This window comes from Meleagris gallopavo, chromosome 2 (assembly GCF_905368555.1).
Source record: "Meleagris gallopavo chromosome 2, MGAL_WU_HG_1.1, whole genome shotgun sequence".
NCBI classification, from domain to species: domain Eukaryota; kingdom Metazoa; phylum Chordata; class Aves; order Galliformes; family Phasianidae; genus Meleagris; species Meleagris gallopavo.
In genome coordinates this window covers 9,823,090-9,844,297 of record NC_139405.1, presented here as the reverse complement: position 1 = coordinate 9,844,297, position 21,208 = coordinate 9,823,090, and the positions used below count along the sequence as shown (strand labels likewise).

The 21,208-nt window shown below is 40.0% G+C and overlaps 1 protein-coding gene and 1 long non-coding RNA gene across 6 annotated transcripts in view; one reads left to right on the top strand and one right to left on the bottom strand.

The window, feature by feature from the left end:
- Positions 1-16,315, top strand: part of FSHR (follicle stimulating hormone receptor) — a 76,275-nt gene extending 59,960 nt beyond the window's left edge. For all 5 annotated transcript variants that reach the window (XM_085218882.1, XM_085218881.1, XM_010706604.4 and 2 more), the window contains 4 exons: positions 2,370-2,438; positions 2,551-2,625; positions 7,389-7,574; positions 14,086-16,315. In XM_085218882.1, the coding sequence (XP_085075008.1) occupies positions 2,370-2,438; positions 2,551-2,625; positions 7,389-7,574; positions 14,086-15,313 (1,558 nt within the window). In that variant the 3' untranslated portion in view covers positions 15,314-16,315. The remainder of the gene's footprint in view (positions 1-2,369; positions 2,439-2,550; positions 2,626-7,388; positions 7,575-14,085) is intronic.
- LOC116216294 (uncharacterized) overlaps positions 7,389-21,208 on the bottom strand; it is a 32,232-nt gene continuing 18,412 nt past the window's right edge. Inside the window, exon 4 of the long non-coding RNA XR_014881857.1 lies at positions 7,389-8,897. This is a non-coding gene — a long non-coding RNA (uncharacterized LOC116216294). The remainder of the gene's footprint in view (positions 8,898-21,208) is intronic.

The following is a 21,208-nucleotide window of genomic DNA, read 5'->3' as shown; positions in this document are numbered from 1 at the left end:
GAAAATACAGTATATTTGTACACAATGTTAATGCATTGATACAGGCTGGTTCACAATGCAGTTCCATGCTGTGTGGTTAGATGACTCCTCGTTTGACTCGAACAGTCATGTTTTTTAATGAACTACCTGGCTTCTTCTGTTGGCATATCAAACCGTACCGTGTGCTTACTAACAAGCTGCCTTCATTCCATGTAGCCAGTGGCCAGACTGGTAGAATCTCCCACTGTGTGTGCAGTTAACCTCTCGTGATGCAACAGACAATTAAAGACTGATTGATTTGGTTTACATTGATTTTGGTGGCAGCAGAGTCAAACCATCCATACTTGAAGAGAGGACAGTAACAAGTCACCCGGCTGTTATCTCTCCTTTTTCTCTATAAGTTATCCACAACCTGTCAATGCCAAGTTCCCTGAAGTTTTAAACATACACACACACACATACATGAGATATTCATGCAGCTATCTCGAATGTGTTCAAGTAATGATACCCCAAATGTACTTTTTTATCTTTCCTCCTATAATTATAGTTTTCGCTGCTCAGATGGGACGTGGTTTTGTCAGAGTACTGCACAGCACATAGTTTATTTATTCCCATAATGCCACTATGGGATGAGAGGTGTATGCCAGGTTTTTATTGTGATTTGCCCTCCTTATAGCAGTCGAGCATTCAAGATTTCCAAGGCACAGTGAACCCCTACAGTCTGAGGAGAGCCAATTTTAGCAGGCTTACTGCAACAGGCTCCCAGTGTGCATAAGCCAGTAATTTGGATTGCATCTAAGATTGCTTTATGCATGGATCAATGCCGAGGAGGTGAATTGTAAGTGGATCTTAAACATACCAGTACAGCTAGGAAATGGTGAGTAAAAGCCCATATGTCCAGGCTCTGATTTGTGCCTTTGTGTCACTTGTTGCTATCATAAGACTTCCAGATTATTTAGGGGAACCAGTAAGGGTGCTGGTTGAAGTGAGGGGAGAAGTAGACTCTCAGTAGAATCTTGTCCAGGTAACAACAGAGAAGGAGGTATAACAAAGCCTTGGGATATAGGCAAAATGTTGTTTGCTCTCTTTACTGTCTGAAGGCAGTTTGCCAGGTGACATGACTGTACAGTCCACACTGTATGACAACAGTAACTCAGACTGTATGACTTTAGTATCTCATTGAATTAGCATCATGTTCAGTGAGAGAAAGCAGTATGAGCTAATACTGTGATTTAAAGCACATACATCAGCCTAGTAGATTGGAATGGATATGATCAATTTAATATAATAAATATTTTAAATGCCATAAGCAGGGACATAGCTCTCCCGTGTGCCTGCTCACTCATGTCTAATAGTGCTATTGCAAGCAAAGGGGATGATGGCAGTTTTCCTGATGTGACCTGGCACACACTGTAGACATGGAGTTATGCACATCTGCCTTCCGTGGTCAAAAGGGTAATCCCTTCAACCAGACCCGTGACTGATTTTCATAGCGAGCTGAGCTCACCACCTCGGCCCTCAGATAAGTGGGTCACTTGCATGCTCAGCTTTCAGTGTGATTTAGGAACGTGGTGTCCGTGTTTACTGACAGTGTCACTAAATCAAGCCTGTTTTGCCACCAATCAGACTTGTCATGCCCTCTTGGAGAGAGCATGAGTTGCACCGCAACGAGATGAAAGATCACACCGTAAAGATGATAAGCATAACTGACCCAAATGTAAATTTTCAGGATCATGAAGGGAAGTGATGGAAGGACATTAAGCATTCATTAGTTAATGCACTACAGCAAAAGCTTGGCAGAAAGCCCTACAACTCCCTACCTGTGCCTCCTCTCAGAGGAAGGAGCCTGGGGAGATGCATAGCAGGGCTGATGACATTGGAAGAGGCAGCCGGTGTGTGGAGAACTGTCTGCTTCCCAGGCAGTTTGGCACCAGCCACATCATTTTGTCCTTCTTGAGCCTATTTTAAAATAATAATTGGCAAAGGTTAAGCTCTTCCAAAAGCATCTTGGGAAAAGTGAAGTGTATATATAAGGAGCAGCAACAGTAGGAAAGGTCTCACTAATGTTGGGGTTAACCTGATGCAGCTTTGCTGGCTCCCCTTGGGATTCCTAGGGCAGCTGAGTAGCACCAGTGACTTCATCAGTTCCACCTTTGCTTCAAAAACTTACTTTAACTCATCTCTTATGGTAATGCTGGCTTCCCCTCTTCATATCTGTTCTCTGCAAGTCCTACCTCTAACTACTGGGATCTTATCAGCTGAGATTCATAGAAATTTGGTGATTTAAATAGTCATTTAATAATTTCTCACTTGAGATCCTTTTCAGTGGTTTTATTTGCACGTTGAAGCTGTATCCAAACACTTTTTTTTTTTTTTTTTCTCTGTTGCAGACGGCTAAATAAAAACGGGATTCAGGAAATCAAGAATCATGCATTTAATGGAACCTGCCTGGATGAGCTGTAACTACTTTTGTTGTTTACTATTCTGAAAAACAACTATTAGAAGATAGCAACTTATGCAAGGCATTTTCTTAATCTCTGATTATTTTAGAATCAATATTGTGTTTTCCAGAAATCTAAGTGACAATCACAACTTAGAAAAATTACCGGATGAAGTCTTCCAAGGAGCCATCGGGCCTGTTGTTTTGTAAGTAAGAAAAGATTTGTCTTTTCTCATTAGTTAGCCTACAGAAGAGACCAAAAAAGAACATGTAAATGCCAGTCTGGATTTCAACATCTCCCAAATCTTGCAATTCAAAATTGGAAGTGTAGAAAACATCAGAAATATCTAGATCCATGTTTTCACTTTGTCCTCGGGGCTTTTAGATTTTTTATATCCAGGGATTTAAATCCAAAGTCCTCTCCACAGTTGATTAAGCTCTGTAGCTCTGCTTCATTTTGTGCAGAGAAAATACAGTTTGTTTTTTGTTTGGGGCAAAATCAAAAATAAGTAGTTGGGTTCTCAGTGTTTACATCTGAATAGCTCACCCTTAAACCACAAACAGTGAAGATCTGCCCTGCATCTCTGAAGCTTAGTTCCTAAGAGAAAATCCCTACCCTAGAGGGACGTGTATATCTCACACAGTTGAGATACAGCTCCCATGTTGGCTGGCAGAGTGAAGAGCATGATCTCAGCAATAGGATGCTCCTGGATCTCAGCACTTTGCACTACACTTTGCTATGTTGTAAAACACCTGTGAGAGTGCACAACTGCTTGTGTTTCTGAGCACAAGCTACAGGATGTAAGAGCTGCAACGAAGACAAGGGTGTCTTTTCCTTGTGGCACAAGACACAAATCATAAATTCATCACATCCTTTCTTTCTTCCTATCTGTCCTAGACATCCAGAGAGTGCTAAGAGTCAACCAGGAAAGGGGAAAACAGATAGATGGAAGCTGATGGAAGATGTTACAGAGAGATTAAAGTGGTTAGAAATCTAAAAAATGAGGGAGAAAAATGACTGATTAACGTTTAGCTCAGGCAAGAGCTCTTCTGAAGGCATTTTTCCATGTAGTGATAGTGCATCTATGACACAAAAATGTGTTACTGTATTCTATTCCTCTTCCATCATTCCCTCAGTGCCTTTCTCCTTCGGAAAATTGGAGCATCTTTTCAGCAGTAACATTGTTGATGTTTCTTTGGAAAAGCATTGGTTCTTGTACCAAAAAGTAAATGCATTTTCTTTGCAAGTTGTAGTGATTCAAAAGGTTTATAAAATTGATATGGCTGTAGCTCAGATTCATTTGGTAGTTCAACTTCTAACACTGAATTACTTGTGTAAGAAGTTTTCTGTTCCACTACCACTCTATCCACTGTTCTGTGGATGGGAAATTACCTTTTCATCCTGACTGAGATCAAGAAAGCAAAGCCTTCTTACTCATCCGTCACTGTGGCTTACACCTGGAATGCTGAGGAAATGACTGACCCATACTCATATCTTTGCTGGAAAAACAGGGCTGTTGAAATTGAATTTGTGCTGCAGGCTGCCATGTTTTATTAGGCTGAACATCAGGATGTTTTAACTCTTGTTTTTCCTGAACCAGTGCTCTGTGGTCAGTTAATACCAATCCCTATTTTATATTTCAGAATATTTAAACAGCATGAAAGAATGACAAACACAAATAGTAATGTCAGGAAGCACCTAACTTAGTCAGCTTTATGCAGACTGCACAGTCTCAGCAATCAATTCCTCTTTTGGCTGAATTAGAATCTCTCTCTTGGAAAGATGTCAAGTTTTGAGTTAAAGGAGTTCAGTGCTGACAGTAAGCAAGGAAATCAAATGGCTAATTACTCCCACACATATACACATTCTTTCTATACAGAAATATGCTTTATTTCCATTATTCCATCTACTCTTCTTCTGGTGTTCCCACAGCTGTGGTGACTTACATGAACTTTTACTGAAGTCCCTAGGAACCTCTGCCTTAGTAAGCACTAAGATCATGCTGGAGGTACCAGCAAATTGCAGGAAGCTCCAGGGAGACTCTCAGCATCCCCCTCTCTATAAATATAGTTCATCTGATCAGTGATGATCCATTCTGGGCTGAGCTCTCTGGCTGTGTCCTGCCTCAGAAGCAGTGCAAGGTACGGCCATGGTCTTTCCTGTCCTTGCAATTTGACTACAACAGGAACCCCACAGATATGGACCACAATAGACCTCTAGAGGATCCTCAAGAGGACAGCTGAGACCCTGAGGCACAGCCAGAGGGCACTTCAGATACAGCTACTAGAAAAACTGATCTCAATATTGGTCTCCCCTCTCTGGCTTCTGCTCTGACAGCCATGCCTTGCTATTCCACTCTGTTCCTTTCAAAACCTAAATTGGACTATCATCTGGTCAGTGTTTTGAGTAATTCAAAAAAGATTCCCAGAAGGAAGAGGAAGAGGTTGGAAGAGAAGTCAGATTCATTTTTCTGATCCCATACCAACCTCTGTCAAGTCTGATGACTAGCAGTCAAGCATTAATAATACACTGTGTATTCCCATCACCAATGCTTTTTGGTTTGATTTCCCACTGCTATTTTATCTTCTTGTTCATCTTCCTTATGTAATTTACCAGTCCTGTAACTAGGGAGGAACGTCTCGAAGAATCTCTGCACTGAATTCTGCTCCATGATGTCTCGGTGGATAAAACTACTAAACCACCTGCACCATGTCTGCGTTTCCTGTCTGGGGGAGTCTCTTGATGGTATATCAATAATTTTCTCTAATAGACATCCCAGCAAACCCTGCAGTAGTTTACAAAACCCTTTCCCCAACTCACATTGGTTTACATGCAATAATGAGCACACACACACACACACAAAGAAAAGCATTTTTAAGAGAAGAAAAATGTATTTTCATGGGTAAATATTCAGTATTTATAAAACTGTTTTAAGATGCACAGAGACACAGATCCAGTAATATTTTCTTAGTTATTTTTAAGTCCAGATGTACTCCTGTTTATTTGTTGCTTCCACCCTGTATATTAACCATTTGGGACACTGATGATTTCTAGCTAGTGAGACAAAGAAACCATTTCTCATGCTCTTAGTTGGAATATGAAACCTTGTGAAGTTCCATAGACTCTTAATGATTCTGTGAGTGATGTTGTCTGTGAATGTAGGGGAAAACTGCTGTTCAATTGATGAGTCATTAAGATCTACTCTAGCTGACAGTTTTCAGGGCAGGCAACTAAGGACAATAGTCAGTCCTTGTTGTTCATTGCTACCTAGTTACTACTTTAGGTCTTGAAGCCAGAAATTAAAGTCTGAAATTTCTCTTCAACTGCTCCTGTGAGACACAGGTCAGTCCCAAATGTAGCCCAGGATCAAGCCTTGGGTTCTCTCAGCCTGACCAGTGGAAGTTCAAAGCATTTCTGCCTCCACCAGTCCATTTTGTACTTCTAGTTGAAGCTACAATGCTGGGGCAGTGCAGCAGTGTGGGCTCCATCTCCAAAATTTCCAGCTGTGGGCACAGTATGGAGACAAAGATCCTCCATACCCAAAGTCAGTAACTTTGGGTGTGACTTTGTTAGCTGGGCCCATCCTGCGCTGCAGGCTGTGCATTCCTGTATTCATTTTGTTTTGGAGAGAGGAGAATGGAGGTGCAAATGTGCATATCGTATATGGCAAATGTCTGAACTTCACAGTGTGCTGCTGAAATCTGATTTCCCCTTCACACGGCACCATTCTCCTACATTAATATGATAATAAAAACACTTTGTGCCTGTTGTGATGTTGTATAATAGAGGTAAAATAACACGTTGTCCTGCCATCATACTGTTATAGATGGATGCATCTTGGAGGGGGGGCATGGAGAAAATGACAAATGTTGTCAGTTCCTTTATTAGGATAAATTCGTTTCTTTTGTAAGAGAATGAAGACCAGAGCAACCTCAGCAAAAACTGCATCCTACATCACTCTTGTCCACTAAGAGCATGGGAGCTAAGTGAGGACAGGGTGATTTTGTATAGTCCATTCTGCTTTGGTCTACAATAAAGAAATGTACTCTTCCGTTGTCACAAGCTGAGGGACACAGTTTGTCCCTAGCCAAGGCAACGTGGGGATGTTTTGCCCCAGATATTACGGCATGGGGACAGGTTCTTTGGAAATGGAGCGCCACTGGTCCTTTTTCCCTTTCCCTACATGTGTGGCACTAGTCTCAATTTAGTGTTTGCACAATGTTTTTCCTCCTGTAAGCTTCACTAATGCTCTCCGTAATATATCTGTAGCTGCCTTTGATAGCCTGTCTCACAAAGTAATTGCCTTCCACATAAATACATCTCTCCTAACCTCCTGTAATCTTACCCCTTCCTCTGCTTGAGTCGATACTCTCTTTGTTTTTTAAACCTCTGGAAATATTTCGATGTTTTTGTTCCTCACAGTTTGAACTGTATCACCTTTCTCTCTCTTTAATCTCTTTTCCTTCCTAATGAGTACAAAATCTGAAATCCCCAACCTCTCCTCATATCTGTAACCCCCACGGGGTTCACTTTGTGTTTACTGCCTCTTCTGTGGTGGCTTTTGCACGATGTGATGCTCATGAGGGACATCACAAACTTCTCTTGTGACTTCATCAGCCTACTTTTTTCTCCTGTAATAGTGTTCTTGAATGCATTTATTTCAGTATTTACTAAATTCAGAATCATATGGAGCTAGTAGTTTATGTCACTGTTAATCGTTACCCAGAGGGCATTGGGATCTTTTTCCCAAATCAAAATAACATCTCTTAATTGCTGTTTACAGTGAATAATAGTTCAGATTTCCTTGAGGAACCCTTATTTATTCCTGGATTCTGTCTTCAGCACAAATTTCCAGTTGATCTCTTTTTAATCACTACTCTGATAATGAGTAGGACAATCTGTAACGTATCCATTATGAAGCTGAAATAAATTTGCTTTTTACCAGGATTTTCATATGTTTTCTTAAAGGGATGTTTCAAGGACAAGAATCAGCTTCCTGCCAAGTCATGGATTAGAATTCATTAAGAAGCTAAGAGCGAGGTCTACATACAAGTTAAAAAAACTTCCTGATTTAAGCAAATTTAGATCTTTGATTGAGGCAAACTTCACCTATCCTAGCCATTGCTGTGCATTTACAAATTGGAAAAGACAAAAGTAAGTGATTTCATTTGTTTTAATTTTTGATGTTTCTCAGCAGTTGGTAGTGAACAAACTGGATATGAAAGTACACAAATAGAAATAAATAAATGTGCAATGCATTCATGCTTACACACGCTGCACAGTGCACTGTCTCTCCATTCCAGGTAAGTACTAAATTTTGGTAGATATATTGGTACCAGTGTTTTCTCCAGCTGAGACTCCAGCCATCTCTCACTGGGACCTGCTGTCCTGCATCAGCCTGGAGCCACCACGCTGAAGACATCCAGCAGAAAAATGTTCATTACTTTTCAGGAGGTAATTGGAAGGAAATCTGTGTTTCCGGAGAAGCAGGTCAATACTTGGCCATCAATTCAGGAGGGTAACAGGACACTCTCAGAAGGTGGAACCAAATAAGATGAATTAATAGAACCGAACAGACTAGTTCAGTTGGAAGGGACCTACTGAGATCATTAGGTCCAACTGCCTGAACATTCAGGGTACTACAGAGCGAACCTTTTCTGTCCAAATCAACTGAGATAGGAAGGTCTTTTTAGGTTCCCAAAGTAATTTCCAGGGCTCGTTTTAATTTGGCATTAGCAAAGATGTGCTGAGACATCAATGATTTCCTCTGAGTATTTTCAACTATTCAGATAGGCTTTAAGTGTACATGTTAACTAGTTAATGAACTTGATGATCTCCAGAGGTCCCTTCCGAGTAGGATTCTGTGAACTCCTGAATTTGTGCCACTGGAAAACTTGAGGCACTGTACCTCTGGAAACCCATGCTATTATTTGAAGTTCTTCTTTTACAGATTGTGTTTGGAATTTGCCAAGGCAGAAAGAAATATACTGTGGATCAGTGTTATAGCTCAAGACATTGTTTTCAGAAGCTGCCTGGAACTTCAAAAAAAGTAAAGATATGTAGAGAAAGCATAATCTAATAGTAAGCTTCATTTAAATACTTAAGATAAGACAGCCATTCATTTTAGTTTTAGCAGTGTACTGTCACCAGGCAATTAAAGTTTCATCCTGTTTGTGCTGATAGGTACTATATATCACCCACGTGTGTTTGTAAAACTGTATGGAAAAAGCGCAAGTCTGATGTTGGACACTACAGCGCTAAGGAAAATATTTGGCAGAATCAATCCATCATTGACCATTTTTGATCCACAGTTCTGAACTTCTTACTGCAGGAGTCTACCACCAGTTGATACTTCCACATACTTCTATAGGCTTGTTCAAGCCTTGGTTGTCTGCCCGCCCCTCCAGCACCAATGGTAGTGGTAGTTGTTTGCTAATGAGTTCAGCTTGGTGAAATCCAGGAGGCTGCCATCACAAGCTGTCAATAAATGAATGAAATTTAAAAAAATGAAAATCACTATAAGGCAACAGGTCTCTTATATGGAACTTTCTAGGAAACAGTTTCGGTGATTAAAAAAAATTCACGCTACGAATATGTAGCAGAGCTATATATGTTTTCTTAAGCTGACCTATCAAATCTCATTTGTTCCCCATAGAGGAAAACAAGCCTTCTTAAAATTTATTTTCTTAATGGCTGACGCATGTTCTGGTCTTTGCTCAATATATTGTTTCTACAGGAGGACAGCTGAGCTCCAGAATACCCCCAGTAAATGATCTCAAAAAAAGTATCCTAAATGACTGAAAGATTTTTAAAGTAGTGGAAAAATATATTAAGATATACTTTTGTGAAGTTAATAAAACTGAATCTGTGAAGGAGTTTATTCACCTTTTTGTTTTTCTAAAGGATCTATACTTAAAATATAATATGTCCGAAAGCATGTTAATTTCAGATTAAAAAAAGCTAAAAATACTCCTGAAAGAATAGCTACATTTCAGCAACAGAAGCAGTTCTTTTGATTTCAACTTATTCTAGTAATTTAATTCAAATAATATTTCACTTAGTTGTAGCTAACGAGGCAGGAAGGCTTTTTGTTTATTAAAAAATAGATGTAGAAGGGAGCAGACGCACACCAAAATCTACAAGGGATCCAGCAACAAACTGTGATATTTTGGCTAAGATTATGAAATTTGGTGTTAAATACACACATTTGGAGGAACTGTTTTCTGTGTATAGCACATTCCAGGTAGATTTGAACACGCTGTGAAAATGACTGAACACCAGTTTCCTACATTTTGATATGAGCTAAGTTTTCATCCAACTAGACTGTGGCAGGAGTCATAGGGACAACATCATTGTCTTGTAAAAGAAATGCATTGAGTAACAGAAAAGTATAAAAATTCAAACCAATTCCATAGGTGCTCTGCTGTATGTTTACATGAATAAATGTGTACGTGTAAGCTATATCTCTCTGATAACAGAACAAAGTTGAATGCATTTATCAATGTTTTCAATGCTTACCAGACATATCTTTTAATAATATTATGCATAAATACAAAATGATTAGAGCCAATGATTTAGATCAATCTTTCCAGTTAACTGCTTTTAAACGTAATTAAAAACGATCATTAACATTTGTACAGTTGTCTCATGTACTGAACTTGGTAGGCGACCAATATCCCCTGTCCAAAGATGAATGTCTGCCTGTTGGTTTGGTGCTATGTGTTTGGATACCAAAGGTATTCCCATGCATTCCAGCAGAGATTAGTCGCACACACTGCAGCTCTACCCACTTGCATTTCAAAGCAGCGTTCTTGACGAACTGTGTGTATTCAAGGCTGCTCAGGTTTTTGAAGAGCTATTAATAGCTTGCAGTGTTTGCTCACACAGCATCTAGTATTTCTACGACAAGAGTTGCACTTGGTTTAATGCAGTAGACATTGCTTATTCTGCTGGGAAAAGTGATGTGAGCTGACTTACTGTGCCTCTTCACCTGAGCCAGTCATTCCCCTATAGAGGTTCTGTAGTGGAAATGCTAAGTCACAACTTGAACCAGGGACTGAGCACCTGGTGGGAAGGCAGGGCCAAGCCAGGGGAGCTCAGGTGAATTGCTTGCACCTGAGTGACTGGAAGGGCTGGAGCCAGGATCCACCTCTTCACAGACCTCATTTAAGGGTTGGCAGTGGAGGTGAGGTTATCTCACTGGAGATCTCTGCCTACTGGAGACCTTCCAAAGGTAAGCAGTTTTCCCTTTGTTTCTGCATCTACAGCTGCTGCATTTGAACTTGTTCTCATTTGCTGCAGCATTGGATTGTGTTACCCCGCTACTATCACTGTACTTTCCATCACATTATAGCATCACAGATCTCAGAATTTTTCCTGGTTATTCAGAGGATGCTTCATAACCGCTGGAAGTGTATTTCTAAGGATCACTGCAGTATTTGATGCACACATCAGAAACCTCAGGAGGAACTGAGCCAGGAGCGTGTGGCTCTATTTGTATAAGATTTCCTTTTTTTTTTTTTTTTTTCTTTCTTTTTTTTTTTTTTGAGATTTTTGAAGTACTTGAGAACCTTAGATAAAATAAGTAAATTGCCATAGTGGATCATGAGTGATCACTTCTCCCATCTGCACCATCTCTGTCATATTAATGGAAGTATTAAACTATGAAACTATGAAACAATTAAAGTGTTGGCAGTTTTAATTCTTTCTTTTTCTTTTTTTTTTTTTTTTCCCCCATTCTCAGAAAGATTGTATGATAAATATTGATCTGCAGGTTTATCATACTGGAATATTGTGATGCTGACCTAACAGATAGTAAAGTGCTTTTTAGGACAAGTCCAGTGAGGTACATTGAGCTCTCACATTCCCCTGTGACTGGAAAATAATATCCTTCAAGCTCAGATAGGGCAGAGATTGGATGTTAAAACTCTCAACTTGACACAGACCATTATGAACTTCAGCAAGCTTTTTGGCTTTCCTTGACATAAAGATCACCTTCTGCCTGAAAGATTGGCATTGTTATGACTCTGTCCTTGTACTTGGTCATTATTCTTTGGAGGAGGTATCACTTGAAAAGCTATTTTTAAAGAACGTGGCAGCACTGGGGGTCATGTTCTTGTGAAACGAGAGCCAAACATAATATCAGTTGCTCACTACTCACTTGATGTCACTCCTTGGTAAGGATGGTTGGTTTGAGGTAGGGCCCAGTGCAGAACCGAGACCTGGACTTTTTATTCTGCTGAGTGCATTTCTTAGCACGAAAGATCCTGCTGTCACCAGATCCAGATGGACTGCATGAAATAACTGCTTGCACAAACGTTGCTGTTTTTGTCAGAGTGCCATGCCAATTTTAATGTTATTCTTTCAGTTATTCTTTCAGTTATCCTTTCTCTGGTTTATTTTTCAGGATGTTTACTTGAGTAAAACAAGTTAAGCAGCAGCCGAGGTTTACAAATAGCCCAAATAAATGAACTGTGTTATGATACGTGCCCTGTCCCTTGCCAACAGTGTTTTGAATTTTTGCTCTGAGAGCACAAAGGGCAAATATCTCAGGGCAGTCAGTACCAGGTGATGGCTTTTCTTTCCCCTGAGAGTTTGCAGCTGCCCATCATAGTGCTCACGGTGCAAGGAAGCAGCCAGGAGGCCCTTTGCTGCCCATCCTCAAAGCAAACAGAGCAGCGAACTCTGTGGGAGCCTGATTCTATTTGAGACCTCTGTGTGTTAAATAATTCAGGAATGAATAAATAATAATAATCAGAAATGTTTCACTAGCCTTACATAGCTGTCTTATCTGTGGGATGGTGCTAGCTCTAGGCAGTCTCCATAATTTAGGAAATGGCTTATTTTTAACTCATAGCTGAGAAATGATTGGATAAGAACACTTCCTTCAATTCATTTACTAAACCCAGGAGCTGCAATAGCTTTTATGCCCTCAAGTGCTTGTTACACTCAAAACTGAATGACTTTCTCCCCCATTATTTCTCCTCAGAAGCATACAGTCTCTTTCAGCTAGAGAACCGTTAATATATCGATCAACACGCTGGGCCCCTCACTCATCCTTACACAAATAGAACACAGGGGAACAGAAAGTAATGCCTTGCTATTGCAGCTGTGACCTCCACAGTGCATATTTGACCTCCCAGGAAATCGGCTTTCTGCCTCAGTTGACAGGCAAGATAAAAAATATTAATAACAGCAGAACCTCATAGGAAACGCTTCTCGCCTTCTGGTGCTGGACTTGCGTTAGTTTTTCTTTCTTCCTTTGAAACTCGATTCTTTTGAAGATGGAATAAGTGCACTAAGTCAAAGGGTAAAATTAGATTACCAAAGAGAATTCTAGCTTTTAACCTACTGCTCATTGTTTAACCATTTCAAACCAGCTTAAATAGAAAGCCAAAATGGGAGTTAAGCTGTGGTCCCGTGCTGGAAAACAGACACCAAATTTGCTGTCTACCAGTAAGTGAAAGTAGGCAGAGCAGAACTGCTCTGTTGGCTTTCAACACACTGTCAACTGTTTTATTTGATTATTCAAATTAAATTTGATCCACCTTTGTGCAAACCTATGGATGTAAGTTTCTGGAACAGCAAAACTTTGATGTTCTAGGAGAAACAGTTATTTAAGGCCTTTATTTCTTGCTAACATATTTTTTTATATTTCTTACCTTGATGGATCCGATCTTTTCAGATAAAACATTTGTAAAACATTTGTTTCTTCCCTTGGTCTATGCATGGAGAAGGGTTTAAAATTAATCCTCTAGAAAATAAAGCCAAACACAAAGTAACCAAAAAAAAAAAAAAAAAAAAAAAAAAAAGACATTCAAAGAATTTTTTTTCTTGAAACTTCTCCATTTTTCTCCTACTGAAAATTCTAAAAACATGAAAAAAAACTCAAACGATTCTAACAATGTTGGTTGTGGAAGTGAAGGCTTCCCTTCAGTCCTTCTTTTCGCTTCACTTTCCTTGAAAAAGTGTGGTTGAAGCAAAATATTCTGCCTAGTCTACTGTTTTTATCTGTGATCTGTCTTTCAGAGATTATCTGAAAACCCTGCTTGATTCATGCTATTTATTTGCTTTAATGGCCAGTGACAAATATGATATTAGATACTTACAATGAACAGCACACACTGCAGATGCTCTGTGCCCTGAAGGAATTCTGATATTGAGTATGACACACTGACTGCCAAAAACTTCGGGAAAAAGGAAATTCAAGAGTAATACTGATGAACAAGGGAGTGATTCTGGTTATACAGACTCCTTTCCTTATGGGCAACACTGAATTGATTCTTCAGAGTCCAGTGTTATGTAGGACTTCATCATCATGTGTTTTCCCCATGCAGAATCACCTTCTCAATGACAGGTTATGTGAGAAATTGAGTTGAAATAAGGGAGGCTTCTTACTCTGTCCAGGTGAATAACTGCATCAAAATATTGTTAGTAAGGCAAATATCAGGATTTCATTCCCATATGTTTTAAAATTAATTTACAGTAATGTTGTATTAGTAGGGACCTATCAGTCTATTGCTTTCAAGTTCCAGGCAAACCTTTATAATCAGCTAACCAGAAGAACAGAACTGCTGATGTTTGTGATATGTTTGTTGTGAGCCTCACGCTGTGTCTCTTAGTTTATAACTGCTTTTTTTTTTTTTTTTTTTTTTAATAATTTCAGCACAGAATTATACCCAATATGTAGCATATCTCAGGCTAAGCAAGACCTTGATGAGCAGACTGGCAAAAAGAAACACAAACGATCTGCAGCTGAAGATTATATTTCCCATTATGGCACACGTTTTGGCCCTGCAGAAAACGAATTCGACTATGGCTTGTGCAACGAAGTCATTAATGTGGCTTGCTCACCCAAACCTGATGCCTTCAATCCCTGTGAAGATATCATGGGATACAACGTTCTGAGAGTTCTGATATGGTTTATCAACATTTTAGCTATCACTGGGAACACCACTGTCCTCATTATTTTAATAAGCAGTCAATACAAACTCACTGTACCTCGCTTTCTAATGTGCAATCTTGCATTTGCAGATCTCTGCATAGGTATCTATCTGTTGTTTATTGCATCAGTAGATATCCAGACCAAAAGCCAGTATTACAACTATGCCATAGACTGGCAAACTGGGGCAGGATGCAATGCTGCAGGATTTTTTACTGTTTTTGCAAGTGAACTCTCAGTCTACACGCTGACTGTGATAACTCTGGAAAGGTGGCATACCATTACCTATGCCATGCAACTCGACCGCAAGGTTCGACTTCGGCATGCTGTGATCATAATGATTTTTGGCTGGATGTTTGCTTTCACGGTGGCACTTCTTCCCATATTTGGCATCAGCAGCTACATGAAAGTCAGCATCTGTTTGCCCATGCATATAGAAACACCGTTTTCTCAGGCTTATGTTATATTTCTTTTAGTGTTGAATGTACTCGCTTTTGTGATCATCTGCATCTGCTACATCTGCATCTACTTTACTGTGAGAAACCCCAATGTTATCTCTTCAAACAGTGACACCAAAATTGCCAAGCGCATGGCTATATTGATCTTCACAGACTTCCTCTGCATGGCACCAATATCTTTTTTTGCAATATCAGCTTCACTCAGGGTTCCCCTCATCACGGTCTCCAAATCTAAGATCCTTCTGGTTTTGTTTTACCCTATTAATTCCTGTGCTAACCCTTTCCTCTATGCCATTTTCACAAAGACTTTTCGCAGGGATTTCTTCATTCTGTTGAGCAAGTTTGGTTGCTGTGAAATGCAAGCCCAGATTTACAGAACAGAGACTTCCTCATCTGCTCATAATTTCCACACAAGAAATGGCCATTACCCTACCACATCAAAAAACAGTGATGGGACTATTTATTCACTGGTTCCTCTGAATCACTTGAACTGAAATGCTTGCATGAATTTGTGTCTGAAGCAGTGTGATAATCACTTTCAACTATTTGAATAATGACTTCGACGTAGCATGCAAACTTATTTTTTATGAGAAAACATTTCTATTTCCACTTTGCTTTTTTGTTCATCATCAGAGATGACACATCATCTTCATTACTTCTTGAAGGACAAAGAACGAAGCTGCAGTATATGTCAAAGTGTCCTTGTAGAATTGTGTCCGGAAATAAATGAGCTTATAAATGCATATCTCCTACTATACAGGCAGAGATTGCCCTCAGCCTAGAAAGATGTCAGCTGCTTACTGAGAATGAAGTAATGTTTATACGTGGTCAAAAGGGAAAGAAAAAAAAAGTGGAATTATTTTTGTTGCCTGTGAAACGTGTTGGAAGAATGACAAATAAATAGCTTTTTTCATTAACCGTATCTTCTGAGATTACAGGAGACAGAAGCCCAGTTTAATGCCCTCCTACGACTGTGTTGATTGAGACAGGTGGGCCCAAAGAATCAGATTTCATATGAATTTCTAACAGTTTTGTTTAGCTTAAGTTTTGTTTCTAAGACAAGAGAGGAAGAAAAAGAGCAGAAGGAATCCCTCATAATAATCATTTCTCAATTTGATTTAATAAAGTTGGGTTAAAATCTCTTTTGCAGGGCTGGATCCCTTGAGTACAGCAAGGTGAGGCAATGAGTACTCTTCAAGACTGTAAGAGGCATTGCAGGTCTGTACCATCCCCTTCATGGGACACTGGTCCTGTTATAGCTGCTTTCAAGGTAGCTGTTTGTGGCTGTTTCTTTTTTTGTTTGTTTTTTTTTTTTTTAATTGAAAAAGCAGTGTAAGAAAAAAAATGCAATATGTATTTTATTCATGCCTGCAATGCCCAAAAAGCCTGTTGGTTTCTTCTCACCACTGAACAATGTGTTTTATGTGTGTAATCTTTAAACTATTTTGCATTTTCCATTCTGAAATCCATTTTAATAAAACCAATATCAAAACAAAGTGCCTTGAGAACAACTGTACGGTCAGAGATATGCTGATGAAGTAAGCAATTAACGTTACTGCTTATCTGGAGAGTTCCATTTATGCAGCACAGCCTCCACAATTGGGTCACTGTGACCTATGAATGAGACTTGCCTGATGAAAGTCTCCACAATGAAAAAACCTGCAGTCTCTCAGAGAGTTAAGGAAGCACAGAAAGATATGTATGTCTGAAACTTGTTAAATACGTATCTTTGCAGCACTCACATGTCCTTCTTTTAACAAATCTTTTCCATTAGTTCTCATTTCCTATGTTGTAAGACACAAACTATTGATAGAACTTAAGTTTTAATTATTTAATATATATATATTTAAACTATTCAATATATAGAAATTACTCTTCTCGGATGAGACAATCATCTGTTTCCCCTTCTAACAACCAAGGCTTGGAATCTCTGACACTGGTACTACAAGTGCCAGTCAACTATAAGTTCAGTCTTCTGTTCAGCGCGCAAGAGATGAGCCATGAGTAGCAAGGAAACAGTCTTTGTTTTCTCTGGCACAAAGGAAAGCCTTGTAAGTTATTCTAACTTGAAGCCCACTGCCAGCTTGCTCCACAAACCATCTGACAACTGACAATATTGTAATGTCTTCTGGTTTTCCTCTCTACCCTTCAAGGATTTGGGATGGCATAATCCACTCAGAAAGAGCTGCTGCTTTGGGCTGTCATCCAGAATTCCTGGGTGTGACACAGCTTGTGTCACTGCACTGTGTAAGTAGATAGATCACTAAGCAAGGCTAAGACCTGGTCATCTCTCCCAGCCCCATCAACCTCCAGTAACACATAGACTCACACAGAGAAAGATAAAAAAGGAATGCAAGTGTTGAACAAACAGAAGGACAGTGGTATGCTGGAGACCACTTGGAACACGAGCTGAGCGTGAACTCATTACAAGCACCAGGATAACATTTAACTGGTTTGAATGGACTGAGCTGAGCACAGGGCCCAAAATGGCAAGTAGACCAACTCAAGGGTGGAGAGAGTATTTCAGAGAATACAAAAAAACTATATGAACATATCTTTTCTATTAAACTTTTTTTTTCTTCTCTGTTTTAACTAGATTTACATTTCATGGAATCTGAAAGCAGTCCCAGATGCCACACTGCTAGTGCAAATTTGCCTTACATGACCCTTGTATTTCAGTCTCCACCAACGCTAGAAAATGCCCAGTTATAGAAGTATGTCTGCCTTTGCTCTCCTAGTGCCACTGTCAAGATGACATAGATTGTGCTGAAAGTGAATTTGCTGCCTTTGGGGACACCATGAACTTCATCTGCCTGATAGAAGCATCTCTCCTTCAGGCATGTACCTCGAGAGGAGCCCCTCCCTGACCTCCCCAGGAAGCACATGTCTGGAGTTGTGATGGGTAGTGAGAAATGGGGTCACTACCTCGATAGGCTAAAGGTCACAGCATGAACATTGCCACCACGGGTAAAAGTAATGGGAGCAGCTAGTCAAAAGCATCAATAAAAGCAAAAATCTGACTCAGTAGAGAAAATGAACTGTGAGCCATTTTCTTTACAGCATTTGCTCTGGGGGTTGCACAGATATGCCAACCAGGGTTTGCTCATTAGAAGGCAGGTCTACATTTGAGCTTGTTAGGAATGCAGGATGAGGCTCTGCATCCTATTTAGCAAGCCTGCAAATCATCTGACCACATTTCTTTTCTGTAGATTCCCTCCTAATCATTCCACTGAGGACACAGCAGATAATCTTACATTTAATTTATGCAGCTTTGTTGTTGAGAAGAGTTAATAATGCAAAATGATTTATCCTTGGGGAATAATCTGACTACCCCTCCTCCTCCTGGAAAGACAGAACAGAAAAGGAAGGTGCATCCAGTTCAAACGGTCAGGTAACTAAAGGCAAACCTCCTCACATGTTTGCATTCTTAATTTGAGCACGTGTAATCTCCCATTACATATTGCAAACGTGAATTGCATGCAAACTCTTCTTCAGAGTGAGCTTTTAGTCAAAGTTAGCTGCAGACACATATTTGAAAATTTGGGCCTTGTTTCTTTAAAATATTCATGCACAGGAGCAGGATTTTACAGCTGTCATCTGGATAATTAAACTCTTCATTAACAGTTGTTCTGAAACCAGTAGGTGACCTTTAATTAGGGATGAAAGTACTCAGGAATGGATTTCAAGCATTTAAAAATGCAGAGAACTCCCTCTCTTCTGTCATCCATTGAAAACCTTTTGTAAAGCATCAGTTTTCCAAGAGAAATAATGCTGGGTGAGACAAATGTGCTTCCAAGTCTAATACAACAGATGAATGCTTCACTTAGCTTTACTGTAACTAAAATTTGTAATTATTTCTCTGTCTCATATGTCTTTTGCCATATGTCACCTGAATCTTTGCTACCTCAACCTCAACGCCAGCAGACAAATGTATCCACACGAAAAAAAGAGCCATAAAAATTAACAAGGACACAAGGAGAACAGTGCAAAGATCGGAATGTACTGAATTTGTGGGTGAGTGAAAGACTGAAGTGCAGGACAGAGCAAGATAGACTTTTTTGTTGAGTCTTCTTAAGATCCAGTGCTAAAATTCTGCACTAATGGGGCCATTCTGGATGAATGCAGCTCCTAAGCAACAAACAATAGGAATGCACATGGGAAAATCTTATGGAGAGAGAAATTTAAAATGAAGTTCCAGTCAGGGGTTGGCCACTACAGAGATTCATTAGGTTTCCTTGGTAGAGTGAGGGGTGGTCACAGCTTGTGGTTATAATTAGAGATGTGTTATTACATAAAGAAGAAAATAACAATCACCATATCCTAACTACAATTTCTAGCACTTAGCTCATAGTAGCACCGTATTTCTGGAATTCTGACTTACACATGCTTTTCCGGTCACCTCAGCAGACCCTCTACAGATCAGGTCAAACTCCTATCAAACAGCACACAACGCAGCCACAACCCAGGCTCAGGCTTTATGTAAAGATCACGAGTCACTCAGTGCTCAGAGGAAGATGGCACATCCCTGGACACTAGGTATCATGGAGTTTGCCACAGAAATGTAATATACAATATAAATATTTTGTATATGCTGACTCTGAAAAGGAGAGCAGTTGCATTAGGTGCCATACAAGCTACAGACAGCACCATTACCAGTCTCCTTTGCACTGCAATTCAGTGTACTTCTTGTGAGTTCTGGTCTGATTCTTTTAGCTTGCCCAATTCTTTTCTTGCCCAAGCTGTATGGGCAGGCATGCAGCCCTGAACATCTACCTCAGCTTTTCCCCATCTTGGTTCTTCCCAGGATAAGTGGTTCATGCTGTCTGTGCCCAGCAATGCTCTGCTTTACCTGCCATCCTCTATTAGCAGAATACCTGCTCCTCAGAAGTATTGCTTCAGAAATCAGCAGCGAGAAGTTCAAAAGTCTGCTCATTGTTCACTCCGTACAGAGTGAACTTGTCTTTTTATGTTGCTTTCCAGTTTCTCTTTGCTATTTTAGCTATTTTTTGAGTGATTGCTGTGAGGATAACTAACCCTTGGCCAAGTTTCAAATGTTCTGCTTTGAAGGAGTCTCTGTTTGAGGCAGCCGACATCAATAAATCAGGGTGAGACACAGATTCCCCTCCCTGCCTGCTGCAGATTCCCTGGACTTTGTTGGAAAAAAACTGATTTTTTACACAGGTGATTCAGAGTTTTCTTTCCCTCATGCCACAGATGCCTTGGCAGCAGGAGGCATTTCCTAGTGAAAAGTCAGAGAAAGTGGGGGCCATCAAAAATTAGAAAAGTAAAGCCAAACTAGGGCAGCTTTCAATGGGCCTCCACATTCCTCCAACACTGCCTGACATCACTTCAAGGAAGGCCCAAAGCCTTTCTTTTTTCTTTCTCTTTTTTAAATTTCCTGGACCAAAATTGGCACTAAAACAGGATTCACCCTACTTTGCTGTCTCTACGTATGTCCTCTTGCATAATACAGTACCAAAATTTCAAGTTGGCACAGGGACTAAAAAGAGTATTTACATTACCTGCACTAGCATCCTATGTTCCTCAGCAGAGCCAACTTGCCTAGACCTGGCAAAAATTCAGTTGAGCTAGATGTCTTTCCCACAGGTATTGAGGCCATATCTCCATGGCACTGCATTTTTTGCCATATTGACTTAACCAAGATTTGTTTTATATCCAACGACTCCAGTTTCTCCTATTACCCAACACTGCCTTTCACCAGGACTACACATTCTCTCCCTTCAAAAACTGCTTCGCTCACACCACCACTTTTAGCATCAATTTTCCTTCCTTCCAGGGACAGCATTATCTTTTCATGTGTTTACACTGGAGTTACAACACTCATTAGTCACTTAAAAAAAAAAAAAAAATCCAAGGCATTGGTATTTTATTTTTTTTCACATAAAAGTGTTGTTTACCTCTTGGAAATGCTCTGTCTACAGAATGTTCTTCCATTCAGCACCATCACAGCTACCACTCAGCTTCAGTGCAGGTGCTTCAGCATGCAATTCCTGAAGGCGCCAGCTGAGCAGTGTTTTTGGACTTGGTTCCACTGTCGCTTGTGCGCCTATGCCAATTAGACAAGGGTCATCACTCTTGTCTCTTCAGAAATTTTTGACTGCCCTGACTGTAGGTCCTAGTCTTGCTACAGTGTTCAGCCATGCAAGCAGAAGAGACCTGCTTTTATCCAGGGGAAAAGTCATTCAAAAGTTAAGTGAAACTGGGGAGAAAGCAGGCAACCTGTGTTCAAAGCCTCATCATTACTCAAAGACTTCAAAGAGCAACAGAAGGGCTGCCAAATTGTAAATTAAGTACTTACAATTTGGCAGAGCTCTACTTGTTGCTGTCGGTGAAACATTTTTTCCTTTGGATATCCCTGGTGCATGCAT